This window comes from Cnephaeus nilssonii (assembly GCF_951640355.1).
Source record: "Cnephaeus nilssonii genome assembly, chromosome: 1".
Classification (NCBI taxonomy): Eukaryota; Metazoa; Chordata; class Mammalia; order Chiroptera; family Vespertilionidae; genus Cnephaeus; species Cnephaeus nilssonii.
The window spans coordinates 69,273,503-69,291,342 of NC_137072.1; the positions used below are offsets into that span (position 1 = coordinate 69,273,503).

The 17,840-nt window shown below is 41.0% G+C and overlaps 1 protein-coding gene across 3 annotated transcripts in view; it reads left to right on the forward strand.

The window, feature by feature from the left end:
• Positions 1 to 7,819: 7,819 nt before the first annotated feature.
• Positions 7,820 to 17,840, forward strand: part of CNOT6L (CCR4-NOT transcription complex subunit 6 like) — a 100,229-nt gene continuing 90,208 nt past the window's right edge. Inside the window, exon 1 of one of the 3 annotated variants that reach the window (XM_079769650.1) lies at positions 7,820 to 8,215. Coding sequence is in view for 1 of the 3 variants with exons in the window: in XM_079769649.1 (XP_079625775.1) it covers positions 8,540 to 8,544 (5 nt within the window). In the remaining 2 variants the exon portion in view is untranslated. Of the gene's footprint in view, positions 8,216 to 8,275; positions 8,545 to 8,777; positions 8,796 to 17,840 lie in introns of those variants that run through there. The other 2 variants (XM_079769649.1, XM_079769651.1) reach the window with 2 other exon arrangements.

A 17,840-nucleotide genomic window follows, 5' to 3' on the forward strand; every position in this document is an offset into this window, starting at 1 on the left:
GGAAAATGGATGTGATAGCTGGAATCCAATGGCCAAAATATCTCCGTTAACCTCTTTGGTGCGTTTGAACAGAATAGAAAGAGCACTCATCCTTGCAGGTAGATTAGAAAACGTTCCTCCTCTCGGCAGATGCAATACATCACACTATACAAAACCCACTCACTTCTTGATCTGGTGCCTTTGCAGTAAAGAAACGGCAAAACTATATGAGGTGGCCCTGTCAGCCACATTGGACTATGAGGCAGGAAAGGAAGCCATGTTCTAAAGACAGCAACACTAAAGAGAAAAGGAGATGGTTCCCTGCTGACCATGAATGTGCCATATCGGCCCTAAATGGACTACTTCCAGACCTCTTTTGTGTGAGAGTGAGAAAAAATATTGTTTGTCATGGTTACTTCTGATTTCTTTTACTATCAGCTAATTGCTAGTAAATTAAGAACACATGGCATGTTTTGAGACGTGCTACTTTTAATTACTTATTAAACAAAGATTCCTTGAGCATTATGTATCAGATACTCTGTATGTGCCAGGGATAAAGACAGAGCTTACAATCTAGGGTGGGAAAGGTAGGTGGGTACTTACATAGATAATTATGGTATACTGTGATATGGTGGCTCAGTTTGCATATTGCACAAAGACCTGTGGCCAACAGCTGAGTGGGGGCTGTGCTTTGACAGACTGCACTCACCTACAGGGGGAAACTTTTCTAGTTCATCTCCATAAAGGGGATGCCCCATTTTAAAGAGTAAGATTCAACCAATAATAATGCCTTATTTTTGTTTAGTCATTTCCAAACTTTATTTTAACAGCAGTTAGCTTTATTTGAAAGAACTCTCATCTGCCCTAGCTGGTTTGGCTCAGTGGATAGAGTGCTGGCTTGTGGTCTGAAGCGTCCTGGGTTCGATTCCGGTCAAGGGCACATGCCTGGGTTGTGGGCTTCATCCCCAGTAGGGGGCGTGCAGGAGGCAGCCGATCAATGGTTCTGTTTTATCATTTATGTTTCTCTCTCTCCCTCTCCCTTCCTCTCTGAAATCAATCCTATATAATAAAAGGCTAATATGCAAATTGACCAAACGGTGGAACAACCAGTAGCTATGACGCACACTGATCACCAGGGGACAGACGCTGAATGCAGGAGCTGCCCTCTGGTGGTCAGTGCACTCCCACAGGGGGAGTGCCACTCAACCAGAAGCCTTGAGCTGGGCTCACGACTGGCAAATACAGCAGCAGTGACGGGAGCCTCTCCCGCCTCCATAGCAGAGCTAAGGATGTCTGACTGCTGGTTTAGGCCCACTCCTTTGAGGACATCCCCTGAGGGCTCCCGGACTGTGAGAGGGCACAGGCCGGGCTGAGAGACCTCAGCCGTATGCACGTTGGGGGTGACCAGGCCCGCAGGGGAGGGCTATTAGGGGTGATCAGGCAGGCAGGCTGAGATGATTAGGGGCAATCAGGCAGGCAGGGGAGGGCTGTTATGGGTGATCAGGCAGGCAGGCAGGCAGAGGTGGTTAGGGGCAATCAGGCAGGCAGGGGAGCAGTTAGGGCCATTAGGCAGGCAGGCAGGTGAGTGGTTAGGAGCTAATGGTCCTGGATTGCAAGAGGGATGTCTGACTGCCAGTTTAGGCCCGATCCCCAGGCAGTCGGACATCCCCCAAGGGGTCCCGGATTGGAGAGCGTACAGGCCGGGCTGAAGGACCCCCACCCCATGCACGAATTTCATGCACCGGGCCTCTAGTAAAAATATATTTAAAAAAAAGAAAGAAAGAAAGAAAGAAAGAACTCTCATCTGGCAACACAATGTATTAGTCCAGATGTTTTGGTTTTAGTGATCTAACTCAAATTAATTTAGATGTAGAAGAGAATTTACTAGTTAATTTACTTACACTTATTGTAATAGAGGTGGGCACAGTATGGTAAGGGAATACACAGTAGGGCTTTTTGGGAAGGCTTCACAAAGGAAGTGATGCTTGAGCTAAATCTTGAAGAATGATTTCAAGAGGAGGACAGAATGGGAAACAGCATACCATGCTGAGGAAAGAGCATGTGCAAAGATATCTAAGAGAGCATATTCTATTTCAGAAATGGGAAGTAGAGAGAAAGGCTGATGGTTAACTGCCTGCAAGTGGTAAGAAAGGCAAATTATTAAGGGACATTCATGCTTATTAGGTTTTAGTTTATAAATTATTGGAAGTCATTGAAAGATTTTAAAGAGCAGGATAATATGAATAGAACATGTTTCAGGAAGATGTTAGGATTATACTTTGTAGGGAAACATTAATTAAAAAATGCAAGAGCTCAGGCAAGAGGTGTCAGGCTGACTTAAGACAGCAGTACATTGAAATGGAGAGAATCAATTAATGAAAATATTTAGTAGGTCAAACAAGTAGATTATGGCGGGGATGGTAAAGAAAAGTTAAGGATGATTCCTAGGATTCTACATTGGGTGATCATTTATATGATTGCATGACCATTAGCACGGAGGTACAATTTTTAGTGAGAGAGGGTCACACAAGGTCAGGAATAGATTGGGGAGGAAAGACAATCAGCTCAATTTCCTTGAAATAGGTGCAGACTGTCTAGGTGGAGATACCCAGGAGGAAATTGACAATATACTAGTAGACCTGAATGTGTGGCAAGAACTCTGAATTGGAGGTGTAGATTTGGGAGATATAAGCAAGCATACCTTGGAGATACTGTGAATTCAGTTTCAGACCACTTCAATAAAGAATCGCAATAAAGCAAGTTGTAATCTTTTTGCTGGTGGAGGATCTTTCCTTCAATTGGTAAAAAAATACATCTGTGAAGTGCAAAAGAGATACATCTGTGAAGTGCACAATCAAATGAGATATGCCTACAGTTAAAATTTGTATATCTGACCATCTAAGACTCAAAGATTGTGTTTGGGACCAATATGAAAAACACACGAGAGGCTCAAAAAGGCAAAGGGGTCTATTATGGCCTCGATGCCACCAAATATCTTCCCACTAAGCAGTCAGTGTCTGAAATTGCCATTGTTGTGATTTATTCCTTTAGGTTAAGGCTGTATCTCTAAGTAATTGCCTCTTAAAAATACCTTGGGGAGAAATTAAATAGACAACAGGGTAGTTTAATGAAGAGAACAACTGAGCTAGGTATCCAGAGATCAATTTCTAACACTGACTTACCCATCGACTGCCTGGATAATGTACAGCAAGTCACTTTGTCTTGGGTTCCTCATGTGGAAAATAAGGAAGTAAGGCCAGGCGACCTTCAATATTTGGTAGACTGCGATATTATGCCCAACTGGAGTTTAGTTCAGTGATTTTCAAACGTATTTAGCAGCAGTTAGCCTTCTTTGAAAGAACTTCGATGCAGAAACACAATGTATCAGGCTGTTCTGGTTGCAGGGGTCTAACTCAAGTCTGATTAGCTGTTGAAGAGAATTTACTAGTTGATTTATGCTATGTGAAAAGGTGCAGCTAGATCCCATAATGGCTGGAACATGAGACTGATGCATTACCAGGACTTGCTCTCTACACTTCTCACTTGTGTGTGATGGCTTCATTCTATACAAGGCAGGATGTGGCCACTGACCCCTCTCAACACTGCCTTTTTCCTTCCTCCTTGTCTCAGACTACCACTGTGATGAAATAGCCCCTTTTCCCTTTCTTCCCTGAAAACACTCTGGAGAAGAACTCTTCTTGCTGTGGCTTGAGTCATATTGCCAATGCTGCAGCCAAGAAGTTGGGAGACTCTCTTGAGCTGTAGTGGGCATTAGAATCACATGTTTATAGTTAGGCAGAAATAGTTTCCCCAGAGAAAAGGAGCATTGTTTACAGAAAAATGAAAATTACCAGGCAGACAAAGATGGTCAATATGTAAAACATAAAGCAGAGGCTTTCACACCTATATGGTCCCCTCTGTGTAAACTAGATGGCTTCTGAAGCATGCCTTTTGAAGTCACCATGAGGACCCTTGGGTTATAGCATTAAAATAATTGATTTTATTGAATGGATAGTATGCCAGATGCCTGCAGCCCTTGACAAATGGAAGCACTAGATATTTATTCATGGTGGTGGTGCGTTAACCTAAAAGAAAAATTCTGGAATAAGTACTAGAAAAATGGTACCTGATGCTGATGGAGTTGGGGTGGAGATTCTGAATATTCAGGGATCAAGAGACTTGAGACAGAGAGTACAGAAAGAGTAGGCGGGAGGGCACCAAGATGAACTTGGCCTACTTAGCCATTTTATCTAGGACTAACATATCATATGGCACTCTATTAATAATGTTGGAAAAATGTTCATATTTGGCTATGATAGTGGGATGGCCATTGATGTCACTCTCAGTCATTCTAGGGAAAGGAACAATGGGGAAGTTTATGGAAAGAGAGTTTATGGACCTGGAAAGGAACAGAGGAGATGAGTGAAGCCACCTTTCTTGGATAAATATACCTATGGTAAATGGTACCTCAAAAAATATTAGAAGTAAAGTAATGGGGATTTAGGGAGAGAGAGGAAGAGGAATAATATGAGTAAAAGATTAGAAGTTAGAGGAGTTTAGTTCAGTAAAAGGTAGAATATAGTTTGGAAGCCTTGTCAGGAAATCTGGGATATAAAAATTCAAGATCATTTTGATTAATACTTGTTTAAAAGTTGTACTAGTGAATATCATGTAAATTACATTTAATTATTTTACTAATTATACCTTACTGAATAATTTAAATGTGACACTTTTATTGTAAAGCTATGTAGCTATTAATATAAAAGTGTATATTGAAAACAATAAAATCAAATTTGATTATCAAATAGTAATAATGTTCTTAAAAGTTTTTTTAAATCTTTGCTTTTTGAGCAAGTTTTTCAAAGGAATTTCAGAAAACAGACAAAGGAACATAATTTTAAACAATCTTATAGATCCAGCTACCTGTGCTACCAACAGAAAAAACATGGAGAGGTCAGATTTACTCAGATCAAATGTTAAGTGCTAATTTGGAAAATGCACAGGTCGCTAGAACATGAAGTACTTTTTTTTAAATTCAGAAGGAATCAACCAGTTCTGTAATAATACAAACAAATATAAGTGTTGTTTCAGAACAAATTGTACCTACACAGCAGTGCTATTAAACCAATTTGGTCAAAAAGGTCTTACTTAAGCCAGAAGTTTTCACTTGGATAAAGAATTTCTTTAAAGAGATAGTTTCTTATTTTTAATCTTAAAAATTGCAATATCTGACAAACATAAAAAATTCATATGAAATATGAAATGCAAATGTTGATCTTCTATTATAAAGCTGCTTTTATAAAAAATAGTTTAAGTGTTACTCTTTTGTTGGCATGTCTTTTGAATTGAGTCTTAGGAGAGAGGTTTTGTTTTTACATCAGTGAAGATTTAATTTCTCAGCATTTGCACAGTGCCAAAAACTATTTGAAAATTATTATTTCTCTAATCTCAATTTCATTGCAGATGTGATATATTTATAATATGTAAGAGTATTGCTTTCCTTTTGTTTTTAGTGAGTCAATTCATTTGCTATGTATTGCATAGAGAACATCGTCGAGTAGAGATTATTTACATTTATTCTACATTCAATTTACCTTTTTATAATAAAATCTTCTGTTCTTAACTCTGAATGTCACAAGTACAATTATTCAATGGATTGTGACTCATTTAGTATTTAAAACTTAAAGGTCAACAATGAACATCCCCTATATACACCTAAGCTTCTGGACCAGCAAGCCTCACCATTTATTAGTACTTAACATCCACAAAGGCTCTCCCCACTTTCCTCACCACAGTCACCTCTGCTGTAAAAGTGGCAGGTATCATATGGCTCAAGTGAAAATGCCAGTGCCATCAGTCTTATCTTTCTTGGAATTGTTGTAACTATTAATTTTGTGATACTTTTCATACTTTCATCTCAGGTTTGTCCTGTGAGAATTTCCTGTTTATGTGTCTGCTTCCCCTATGACTGTGAGCTACTTAAGAATAGGGACTACATATCCTTATCTTTGTATCTCTGATGCTAAATACAATGCATGTCTGGATGTTTGTTTATTGTATATGAATGAACAGCTAGGAATCTATATTGTTATAGGTATTCGAAGAAGCTTAAATCTGTGAGAATATCCCATCATCTGATTCATATTTTCCAGGTTTATTTCCCTCTTTTCTTCAACATCTGGTAGTATTTCTCCTTGGGAAAGCGTGTTTGTGTGCCAAGGAGAAATGCTGTGGCAAGATGCCATTGAGACGGGTTTACTACTCTGGGTTCCTGAAGTGACTTGTTTGGCTTTGTTGCTTACAAAGCCAAAGATAATTATTCATTATATGTCAGCCTAGACTTAAAATTGTTGGGAAGGAACAAGTGGGGACTTCTTCCAGGATTAAAGCCATTTTGATGCCTATTACACAGTATGGGGGTGGTGTTGCTAGGGAGAGAAATGGAAACAACACAGGTGGAAAACAAAACAGCCTGAGGTCTTCTTTGCCCTTAAGGGGCTTCTTCACTCACTCACTCACACTTCCTGGTAGCAAAGATGAAAGTGGTGCAATTGTTCTTCTGCAATGGTGAACTCTTTTAATAGCTGATCAGTTCTGTCTAAATGATGATTTGCATTTTTAACGCACCATTTTCCCCAGGAGATGAGAACGTTTTGCATCCAGTAATAGGGTCTAAGATTAATTGCAACCCTACACAACGTGCTTAGTGTGCTAAACCACCACCCTGTAGGAAAAACAACACTGAACACTGCTAATATACCCGTGACCTGGAGCATGCATTGAGAAAGAGATTGCAAAATTGCAACAGCAGTATTCTTTCTGCCTCTGGAGCTGGTATGATTTGGTTTTGGACTGCTGGTGGTAACAGCTGAATGAAGCTGACCCACAAAAACAAAATTAAACCCTAGGAACTAAAATGTCAAGGTCACAGTCATCAAGTAAACATTAATATTGCTATTTCGCATTTTGATGTTTTCATTCTGCAGCCAAAGAAACGTTGATTCTATCGCGAGAAGGGGAAATTAGAATACATATAGGACGTGATTATCGCAGTCACAGGTTCTTTTATTTACATTTCGCTGTGCCACCTACAGATATTACACGTAAAAAAAAACAACCACCACCACACCCACAAAGATGTCAGGAAACATCTCCTTCGGTCACTTCACCTCACCTGGCATCTCAGCCACCCAGACCAGCGCTCAGCTTTGCTGTCAGCCTCTGGCGAGCGAGCACGCAGTAAACAGCGCCGAGTCCACGCGTGACCACGGGGCTCGGCGGCTCGCCAGTCTCTCTCTCCCCCCCCCCCCCCCCCGCACCATGCATTTGTGGATGTGGGTTTTTGATACCCTACCAGCCTTTCCAGCTCTGCTCGACACCCAAGCCGAGAAAAGAGTATAAGAAAAACAGCAAGAGTGAAGGAGAAAACAGGAGAGACCCCTGGCCGCGGGGCGCGCGCGCGCGCACGCGCACCGGCCTCCGGAGGCGGGGCCCGGGCTGGGCCGGGGAGCCCCGCCTCCTTCCCCTCACCCCACCCCAGGGCTCAGGGGAGTGACTGACTCCCGCCAGCCCCTCCACGTCAATCAACCTTTCCTCTCGCACTCCCTGCACCTTGTTATTAATCTCCATACCGATATCGCGCGGACGCCTCTCCCCCGGCCCCCGGGGGTGTGAACGTGTGTGAGCGAGAGCGAAGGCACCGAAAGCTGGCGTTTCTGAGGAGCAGCCTCGGCCCCGGCAGCAGCGAGCGCACCAGCCACCTCCGCAGCGGCGGCAGCCCCGGCGCCAGGAGGCCAAGGCCAAGGCCAGGCTTCGCGCGGCTCTCGCAGTAGTAGCCGCGGCTCCGGCGGCTGCGGGGGCGCAGCGTCCTCGGGCGAGGGCCTTCTCGGCGGCGGCCGCGGGACCTCTCCCGCGGTCCAGGGTCACCGTCCCCGAAGCCGGGGCAGCGCGGCCCTCGTCCCCTTCCTTCCCCGCCCCCCGTCCGTCTCCTCGCTTCCTTCAGCCGCCCTCCTCCCCGCCGCCTCTGCCGTTCCTCCGGCGGCCCGGCCCGGCCCGCCCGCCCCGCGTCCCCTCCGGCCGGTGCCTCTTCCCCCCCGGCGGGCTGCCTGCATGTCTTTGCTGCCCTCAGCCCCGCCGCCACCGCCGCCACCGCCTCCCCCGCCGCCGCAGCACCAGCACCAGTCGCCCCGCCGCCGCCGCCGTCGCCGCCGCCCGGACCCCGGCGCGCTGAATGCAGGTGAGGAGGGGGCGCAGGGCCCCCGGGGCCCCGGGCCCCCGCGCCCCGCGAGCTCGGTCCAGGCCCCGCCGGCCTCGCAGCTCCCCTTCGGGGCGGGCGGGAGCGAGGCCCGCCCGTGGGTGTTGGTGTTTGCGTCTGCGGCCGCGGCTCGGGGGGAAGCTCCGTGGGGGCCTGGGCGCGCGCGCGCGCGTGTGAGTTTCCCCGGCCGCGGGGAAATGGCTGCTGTTGCTCCTCCTGGGCCCGAGGCAGGGAAGGAGGTCGAGTGTTTTTGCGCCTCCGAGTAGGATCCCGAGTGTTGGGAAGAGGAAGCGCGTCCCCGGGGAGATGAGGTGGGGAGGCAGGCTCCTTGTGTGTGGGGTGCGGATGCGAGTTGGGACTTTGGCGGGCGGGCGGCGGCCCGAGGAGCCGCCGGGAGTGGGTGTGTGTCGGGCTGACCCGGGTCTGTCAAAGGTTCCGGGTGTGTGTCGGGGGGCGGGGGAGAGGCGCTCAGGGCCCGGGAGGCTGGGGAGTCGGCGAGCCTGGGACCCTCGAGTGGCGTGTCCCTCCCCCCTTTGTGGCCCAAGGCTTGGGAGCCTCGCAGGTGAGAGCGGCTCCGCGGGAGCCGGGCCGGGTGGGTGAGTGTGCGGCCCACGGAGGGCTGCGGGGCGGAGGGCTGCGGGTCGGGGCCGCGCCTCTGATCTCGCGGCCGCGGCAGGAAGCGTCCTGGCCTGCGGCGCGGCCTAACCGCCTCGGCGCCCGCCCGCCCGCCCGCCGGCCGGCCTCCCGCCGGCCTCCCGGGACTTGGGGCCCCGCGGGCCAGCGGCGCCGTCTCGGGCCTGGGCAGGTGACGGTCCGAGGCGGCACGTACTGATTGGGGAGCGGCGAAGGCATATTCTGGCCTCGGAGGTGCGGGCTCTCTCCCCCGGGCCGGCGGTGGGACCTGGGGGGGAAAGTGAATCAAAGCCGTCGTCTCGGGAATCCGCGGGGCCGAGAGCCCTGAAGCTGTATGGGAGGGACGAAGTCCCTACTTTCATTTCTCGTTGCAAATGCTTTATGGTTGAGAAACCATGTATGCATCTTTTTTTTTTTTTTTTTTAAGATAAGAGATTTTCTTGGAGGGGCGAGGGAAGAAATGGAAGCTTCTGTGGTGTGGTGAGATTGGGTCGATTTTGTGCATTTGAAATTGTTTTATCCTGCCTCCTAGGGGGAAAGGCGGGTACGCGCCGGGCCGAGGCGGCCCGTGAGGAAGAGGAAGTTACTGGCTGGAGCTGTCATCCTCGCCTCCGCTGGCTGTTTAGCTTGGGCTCTTGAGTCGGATTTGTGCTCTGGCAGTTTAGCCGGGCAGTTTTTGCACCTTGGGAGCACGCTCCTACCTCTCAGGAGACACTGCCTTATTACCTCTAGGTGTCTTAATGGTCAATCGAGACAGTTGTGCATAAACACACTTTCCCTCGCAGTCTCCAAAACCTAGATTAAGCCTCTGTTGCCAGAGTGTACGCTTGAAAAGCTATTTTGAGAGTAGTCTAAATAAAATGCACCGCTAAAGAGAGATCTGCCAGTAGATGTGCAATGCATTTCAGAATTAAGTATAAATGGTATTTGGGTAATTATTTTCTGATTTTGCTTTACTCCACCATCTTGCCATTTGTATCTAGTTAGCTCATCTAGCTAAAATCCTCTAGTTAAAGTCATGATAGAGATTCGACCCTTGCAGGGCTTGCTCTGTGTAATGGCCGGAGATTGGTCCTTTCTGACCTGGGCTCACAAAGAAATGTTCCTTCCATGCCCTTCACTGGGAAGTGGGGGGTAAGAATGGTGGTTGGGGATGTAGGGGGGTGGAGAGCCGTTTTCTGAGGCCATTATTGGAAAAACAACACACATAGTTTTAATGGAACAGAGATTTGTTTTACAGACTTCAGAACTCCAACTGTGACATTTTCTTAGCTATTTGGCCGTAGGCAAAGCATTTAATGTCTTTAAATCTCTCTCATCAGCAAGAAGGAGATAATACATTTAGAGTAAGATTGTCTGAGGATAGAATGAGTAACATATGTTTGACACATAGTAGATGCTTAGTTAAATATTAGTTCCTTCACCTGCAGTCCTTATGGCTTTGAAAAACATAAGAACAAATACTCTTTTAATTAGTGAGAACACTATTATGTAACTAAGTTAAAAATCAAAGCAATAGAACATTTCAGAGTCCTTTGATATGCATAAGGTATATATATAAACGACTTTTAAAACTGTATTTTAGAATTCTTTCTAGAAATAAGACTCATTAAAATACCTAGTTTCTAGTTTGTAGAGACTATATAGTCTTAATATTTTTTCATATTTTCAGATGGGCCTCTAAAGAGAGATCTGCCTGTAGGTGTACAATGCATTTCAGAATTAAGTATAAATGATATTTTAATAATTATTTGCTGATTTACTTTACTCCACCATCTTGCCATTTGTATCTAGTTAGCTCATCTAGCTAAAATCCTCTAGTTAAAGTCATGATATAGATTCGTTTCATTACTCTTTTTATGAGTTCTTGTTAATGTAGCCCTGGGAAAAAAATTAAGTTGTTTGTAGCACATACATGTTCCAATACAGTCAAGCATTAAAAAGGACCAAAGAGTTTACTTTATCTATATAGGTCCACATAGTATAAGTGCCACAAATATTGCTATGTAATTATTTTAGTTTATGTTGACTGATTCTGGTAAACAAGAACTTCTTGGAATATTTTCCTGAATGAAAGCAAAAATCCTCTATCAACTTTAATAATTTAATATTTTATTACTCTGTGTGAAGTAGTAAATGTGCTGTCGTTTTAATTTTAATTGTATTGTGGAAAAAGTAATGACATGGAGTTTAAGGCAAAGGCAACAGAGTTTAAAGAAATTTTTTCTTTTTTTTTGGTGAAGTGAACATGGTAGAAGTTTCATTGGTTAAGTTTGTAATGTCCTTATTTACCAATACCAAGTTAACCAGTTAGGCTAAAAAACAAAACAAAAAAACTAACCACTTAGTAAGCACTAAAATTTCAATAAATTTGTGAAGGATTTTTGTGAAGGATAGTAGAGACAACTTTATTAGAATGCAAAATGTCATGATTTTGTTAAAGTGAGTGTGTTATGGGTGGGTGTGTATTTACAACAAATATACCCATCTGCCATATATTTAAAGGAAGAATTCTTACCTTAAAATGTATAAATGGTAATTTTTAATATCTTAAAAAAATAGAATTTTACTGTTAACTAGGTATTTGGTTTTTACTAGATACTATGAATCTAGTAAAATTTAAAGCACTCCATACTTTTTTAATTAGGGAAAATTGAGGAAAATTTTCTTAGCAATATGAAAATAGATGATACTGAACTAATATATTAAGACATGTGAAATTTATTATTAATAGTGGAACTGCTTATGTTGTCATTGTTTAAGCTAAAGGAATTGCGTTACATCGAAATCAAAGTGGCAAATGGTTTAGATTTCAACAATAAATGTTACTTAAATGGGCTTTTAAACAATCTTTCCAAAATATTGCTTATAAAATGTCTTTAATGAGAGGGAATTAAAATACTTAAGAATTTGTGCATGTATTACTTTGGGTAATGCTAATTGGGATAATAAAGACACTCTAGAATTTCAGTGGCTTAATACATATAAGTGTATATTTTGCTCACATAACAGTGTAGTGCAGGTGCTCCTAGTTAGCAGGCTTGTGGCTTTCTTCCCTATGGCAATTGAGGAACCCTGACTCCTTATAACTTATAGCTCCACCATTCCCTAAGGCCTCCTAGCCCTGCCTATTACCCACAGACCATTTCTTAAGAATCCCCATACTTAAGGTGACAAACATCTGTCCACATTTCATTGGTGAGAATTTGTCACAGAGTCTTATTTGAATGCAAGGAAAATGAGAATGTAGTCTCTGCATAGTGGACAGCTTGGGACTTTTCATGAGGTTATTTTAGATGGTAGCACATATTTATGAAATTATGTCTAAAATGAATTATAATACTTAAAAATTGCTTTCCATGTTAAAAGAATAAAATTGGGGCAAGGGAAGAAAAGGGAAGGTGTAGAGCCAGAGGAGGAGGAGGAGGGAACAGGAGCTTTCTTCTTTGGGGATTTTGAATGACAACTGAAATCAGCGATTTAAAGATACAGATAGCTGAGACAACATTGTAATTGTATTTAATAATCTTTAGTGAGTTTCTTCTTTACTATCCAGTTATTGATTGCCATTGTGGTATACTGGATTTTGACTGTTTTGAGTTGTTTCTCTTTGTACTTTGAAATCATTTGACTTTGAATTTTAGTTTCTGGGGTATAATTTTATGGGAAACGAATTTTTGAATTTTCCTTTTCTGTTGAGAAAGCATATGTAATATATAGAGCATTATAGTTGTTATTACTTTATACTTTAAAGAAATATCATTTAGGTTGACCTTACTATGTTTTATTGTTTGCTGTTACTGTTTTTGTAATTTTAAAGTCATTGTAATTATAAGATATGTTAACCGTAATCAGAAAGAACAACTAAATCAAGTAAACAGCAAAGGCTTAATTATTAACTTGTGTTTGTGTTTCATGATGAAAATACTACAACTTTCTTTAACTGTACTAACATTGAATCTCTAATACATTAAATGCATTTTATTTCTGAACAACTTTAATTCTAATTGAATCACAATTTATTCTTTCACTGCTTAGGATTCTTGTAAAGTGAAACCTCAGCTCTCTGGTCCACCTATACTTATTTTTCTTCTGAAGAGTTTGGTTAGGAATCTGGGAAATTTTATATATGTCTGTATTTCCCCAAAGAAAGATTTTTGAGTGGTCTGGTTAACTTTTTCCTGGTAAATATTTCTAATATTTTGTATTTTAAGAATTAAAAACCTTATTTGAGGGCCCACTCTATATCCATTAGTATATTCAGTTGTAAAGCGAAGTGTGAAAGAAGTAGAAGAAACCCTTGTGAGTAAGGGAGATAAAACAATTTAGTGATTTCAAAACAATAAACAAGTGCAGGTCAGTATAGAATAAACTGTTTACAGATATTCTGAGAGGAGTAACAAAATAGAATGGTGAGTAGGTTGGACTACTTAAAGAAAAAGGTTTTTGGTAAGAGCTTTTTTGAGATATAATTCACTTACCATAGAAGTGGTCCATTTAAAATACATAGCTCAGTAGTATTTAGTGTATTCATATTTGTGCAGCCATCGCAACAATTTTAGAACATTTTAATCACCTAAAATATAAATCCTGTGTTCTTTAAAAGTTACCCCTTATTCTCCCAAACTCTTATTTCTAGTTAATCAATTATTTATTTTCTGACTGTATATTTACCTCTTCTAGACATTTCATACAAATGCAATCTTAATACATAATCTTTTATCACAGGCTTCTTTCACTTTGTTTCCAGGGTTTATTCCTGTTATGTACTTTATTCTTTCTATGGCTGTATAATATGCCATTTTATGGATATGCCAGCTGATCAACATTTGAGTTGTTTTTACTTTTTGTCTATTGTAAATAATTCTACTATGAACATTCATATGTAAGTTTCTGAGCATGTGTTTTTCAGTTATCTTGGGGATATGCTGGATCATATGATTCCTTGATGGTTAAACTCCAGACTGTTTTCCAAAGCTGTCTCACCATTTCATTTCACATCTCCACCAAAAGTGTATATATAAGGGCTCCAGTTTCTCTACATCCTTGCCAACCTTTGTTATCTGTCTTTTTGATCATAGCTCTTCTAGTGGGTGTTAAGTAGTAGCTCATTGTGATTTTGATTTGCATTTCCCTAATGATTTGAAGTGTTTTTTTTCATTTCCTTATTGGCCATTTGTGTATCTTTATGTGTATTTAGATCTTTTGACCATTTTAAAATTGATGAAATTGTTTTTTTTATGATTGCATTGTAAGAGTCCTTTGTATATTTAATAGATACTAGTCCCTCATCACATATATGATTTGCAAATATTTCCCTCAATTCATTGAGTTATCTTTTCACTTTCCTGATAGTGTCCTTTGAAAAACAAATTTCTTAATTTGATGAAGTCTAATTTGTTTTTTCTTCTGTTGTTTGTGCTTTTGATGTCATATTTAAGAAACCCTTTACTAATCTGAGGTCACAATGATTTACCCTTCTGTTTTGTCCTAAGTGTTTTATAGTTTTAACTTTTACATTTGGATCTTGGATCTATTTTAAGTTAATTTCTGTATGTGGCCTAATGTAGGGAGTCTAACATTACTCCTTTGCATGTGGGTATTTAGTTGTCCCAGTACCATTTGTTGAAAAGACTATTCTTTCCCTACAGCATTGTCTTGTAACTCTTGTTGGAAATAAGTTAATAATAAATATGAGGGTTTATTTCTGACTTTCTGTTTTATTCCATTGAACTATATGATTTTCCTTATGCCAGTACTGTCTTGACTAATGTGACTTTGTGATTAAGAAGTATTTTCTGAGTAATTCAGATTTCTTGAGTCCTCCAACATTTTTCTTTTTCAACATTGTTTTGGCTATTTGAGGTCTCTTGTATTTCCATATGAATTAAAATATATATTTTTATTGATTTCAGAGAGGAAGGGAGAGGGAGAGGGAGAGAGAGGTAGAAACATCAGTGATGAGAGAGAATCATTGATCGGCTCTCTCCTGCACACCCACATTGGGGAATTGAGCCTGCAACCCGGGCATGTGCTCTGACCTAGGAATCCAACTGTCACCTCCTGGCTCATAGGTTGATGCTCAACCACTGAGCCATGCTGGCCAGGCTATTTCCATATGAATTTTAGAATTAGCTTGTAAATTTCTGCAAAGAAGCCAGCTGGGATTTTGATAGAAGTTGTGTAATCTGTAGATCGATTTGAGGAGCCATTGCCATCTTAACATTAAATCTTCCTATTCACAAACATGGAATCTTTCCACTTATTTAGATCTTTATTTCAACAATATTTTGTAGTTCTCAGAGATGTTTTACAATTCTTTTGTTGCATTTATTCTTAAATATTTTATTCTTTTTGATGCTATTGTAAATGGAATTGTTTTCTTAATTTCATTTTTTTGGTTTATCGTAAGTATATAAAATACAACTGATTTTTGTGTATTGATTTTGTATTTAGCATGTTTGTTAAACTTTTTATTAGTTCTAGTGGATTCTGTAAGATTTTCTGTATACCAAAGATCATGTCACCTGTAAATAAATATAGTTTTACTTTTCCAATCTGAATGCATTTTCTTTCTATAATCTTGCCTAATTGCCTGGGTTAAAACCTCTAATACATTGTCAGAAGACGTGTCAAGAGCAGATATCTTTGTCTTGTTCCTCATCTTGTGGGGAAAGTCTTTAGTCTTTGACTGTTAAGTATATTAGCTGTGGGGTTTTCATAGATGCCTCTTATCATGTTGAGGAAGTTCCCTTCTATTCCTAGTTTGAGTGCTTTATCATGAAGAAGGGGTGTTATGGTTGAGTTTTGATGAAAGTATGAAATATGAATTAGAAAAGTGAAGATGCTATGTCCAGTAATGAGTGCCAGTAATAATGCTTAATTTGTTTGGAAAAGAGAGACTAGCTTTTTCCCCCTCTCCAGTCCTTCCTCCCCTCCTTCCTCCTTTAATGTTTTCTAATTGTCTTCCCATTGATCCATACATACATCTAGCAGGTCCTTAATCCTTTACTGAAGATTTTCTGAATAATTCAGATTTCTTGAGTAGTGGAGACTATTGTTTATTTTGGAAAACCTTAAACTGTGGAGAGTTTTGTTCTGATTAGTTTGATAGCTAGGTTGGAAGGGGGAACACAGGAGGCTGAGAAAATAATACCAAAAAAAAAAAAAGTACCAATCATAGAATTTAAAAGAAGGGAACAAACTTTGTGATACTGAGAATATGGCTAATGATGAATTCCATGTTTACTATGAACCTGACAGTCATCTGACTTTTCCCCAAAAACGTTTCAGCATCAATGATTTTGTTTTTGTAAGTTTTCTGAAAAATTTAATAGCTTTCTTTTTAGGAAATTTTGCTTTACAAGGTAAAGTTATGTTTCAATTGATGTGGTTATTACCCTTTGTTTCATTTTTGAAACTTTGTTTCCATGTAGCTACATTCTGAATAGATAAAATATTTAAAAAAATATTTTTATTGATTCAGAGAGGAAGGGAGAGAGAGAGAGGGGTAGACATATCAACGTTGAGAGATAATCATTGATTGGCTGCCTCCTGCATACCCCCTACTGGGGATCGAGCCCGCCACCTGAGCATGTGCCCTGACCCAGGAATTGAGCTGTGACCTCCTGGTTCATTGGTTGGTACTCAACTACTGAACAACACTGGCTGGGCTAGATCAATATTTTAAAAATTTTATTTCTGTCCTTCATGTTATAAGTCTCAGAAGTTAAAAAACTTTGGGTTTAGTTCCAAATCATCCTGTTAAGGCAGAGTTGGAAAGTGGTATTTAACTTTGGGTAAATAGCAAACAAATGAAGGCAGAATATGGTAAGCAACAAAGAACATTAAATGCTATAAAATACAGGGTACATAAGAGTTTGTAACCTTACAGGGATAAAGACAGGTGGTATAGAAGTTGACCTTACCTTTAGCCTTAGGAGAAGGAAGGAAAGTTAGTGGATTATTGCAAAATCCTTCAGCATCCATTATTTAACTTCTTTTCCTTTGCATGCATTGTTGCCAGAGAAATCCCTAAGTCATTGGACATTGCTTAAATTTCCTATCTAAAATCCTTCAATGATAAGTTACTGTATTTTGGTTGCGTATTATGTGTAAGGGCAGGAGTTGGCAAGTTGTTTTTTATATAAAGGACCATATGTAGTAAATATTTTGGCTTTTTGTTTTGTTGTGTTTTTTTTTTTTAGTAAATCTTTATTGTTCAGATTATTACAGTTGTTCCTCTTTTTTCCCCCCATAGCTCCCCTCCACCCGTTCCCACCCCACCCCATGCCCTTACCTCCCCCCCACTTTCCTCATCCATAGGTGTAAGATTTTTGTCCAATCTCTTCCCGCACCCCCGACACCCCCTCCCCCCCTGAATTATCAGTCCACTCCCTTTCTATGCCCCTGATTCTATTATATTCACCAGTTTATTCTGTTCATCAGATTTTTTATTCACTTGATTTTTAGATACACTTGTTGATAGATATGTATTTGTTGTCACTTTGTTGTTCATAATTTTGATCTTTACCTTTTTTTTCTTCTTCCTCTTCTTAAAGAATACCCTTCAGCATTTCATGTAATACTGGTTTGGTGGTGATGAACTTCTTTAGCTTTTTCTTATCTGTGAAGCTCTTTATCTGACCTTCAATTCTAAATGATAGCTTTGCTGGGTAGAGTAATCTTGGTTGTAGGTTCTTGCTATTCATCACTTTTGAATATTTCTTGCCACTCCCTTCTACCCTGCATAGTTTCTGTTGAGAAATCAGCTAACAGTCGCATGAGTACTCCCTTGTAGGTAATTAACTGTTTTTCTCTTGCTGCTTTTAAGATGCTCTCTTTGTCTTTTGCCCTTGGCATTTTAATTATGATGTGTCTTGGTGTAGTCCTCTTTGTATTCCTCTTGTTTGGGGTTCTCTGTGCTTCCTGGACTTGTAAGTCTATTTTTTTTCACCAGGTGGGGGAAGTTTTC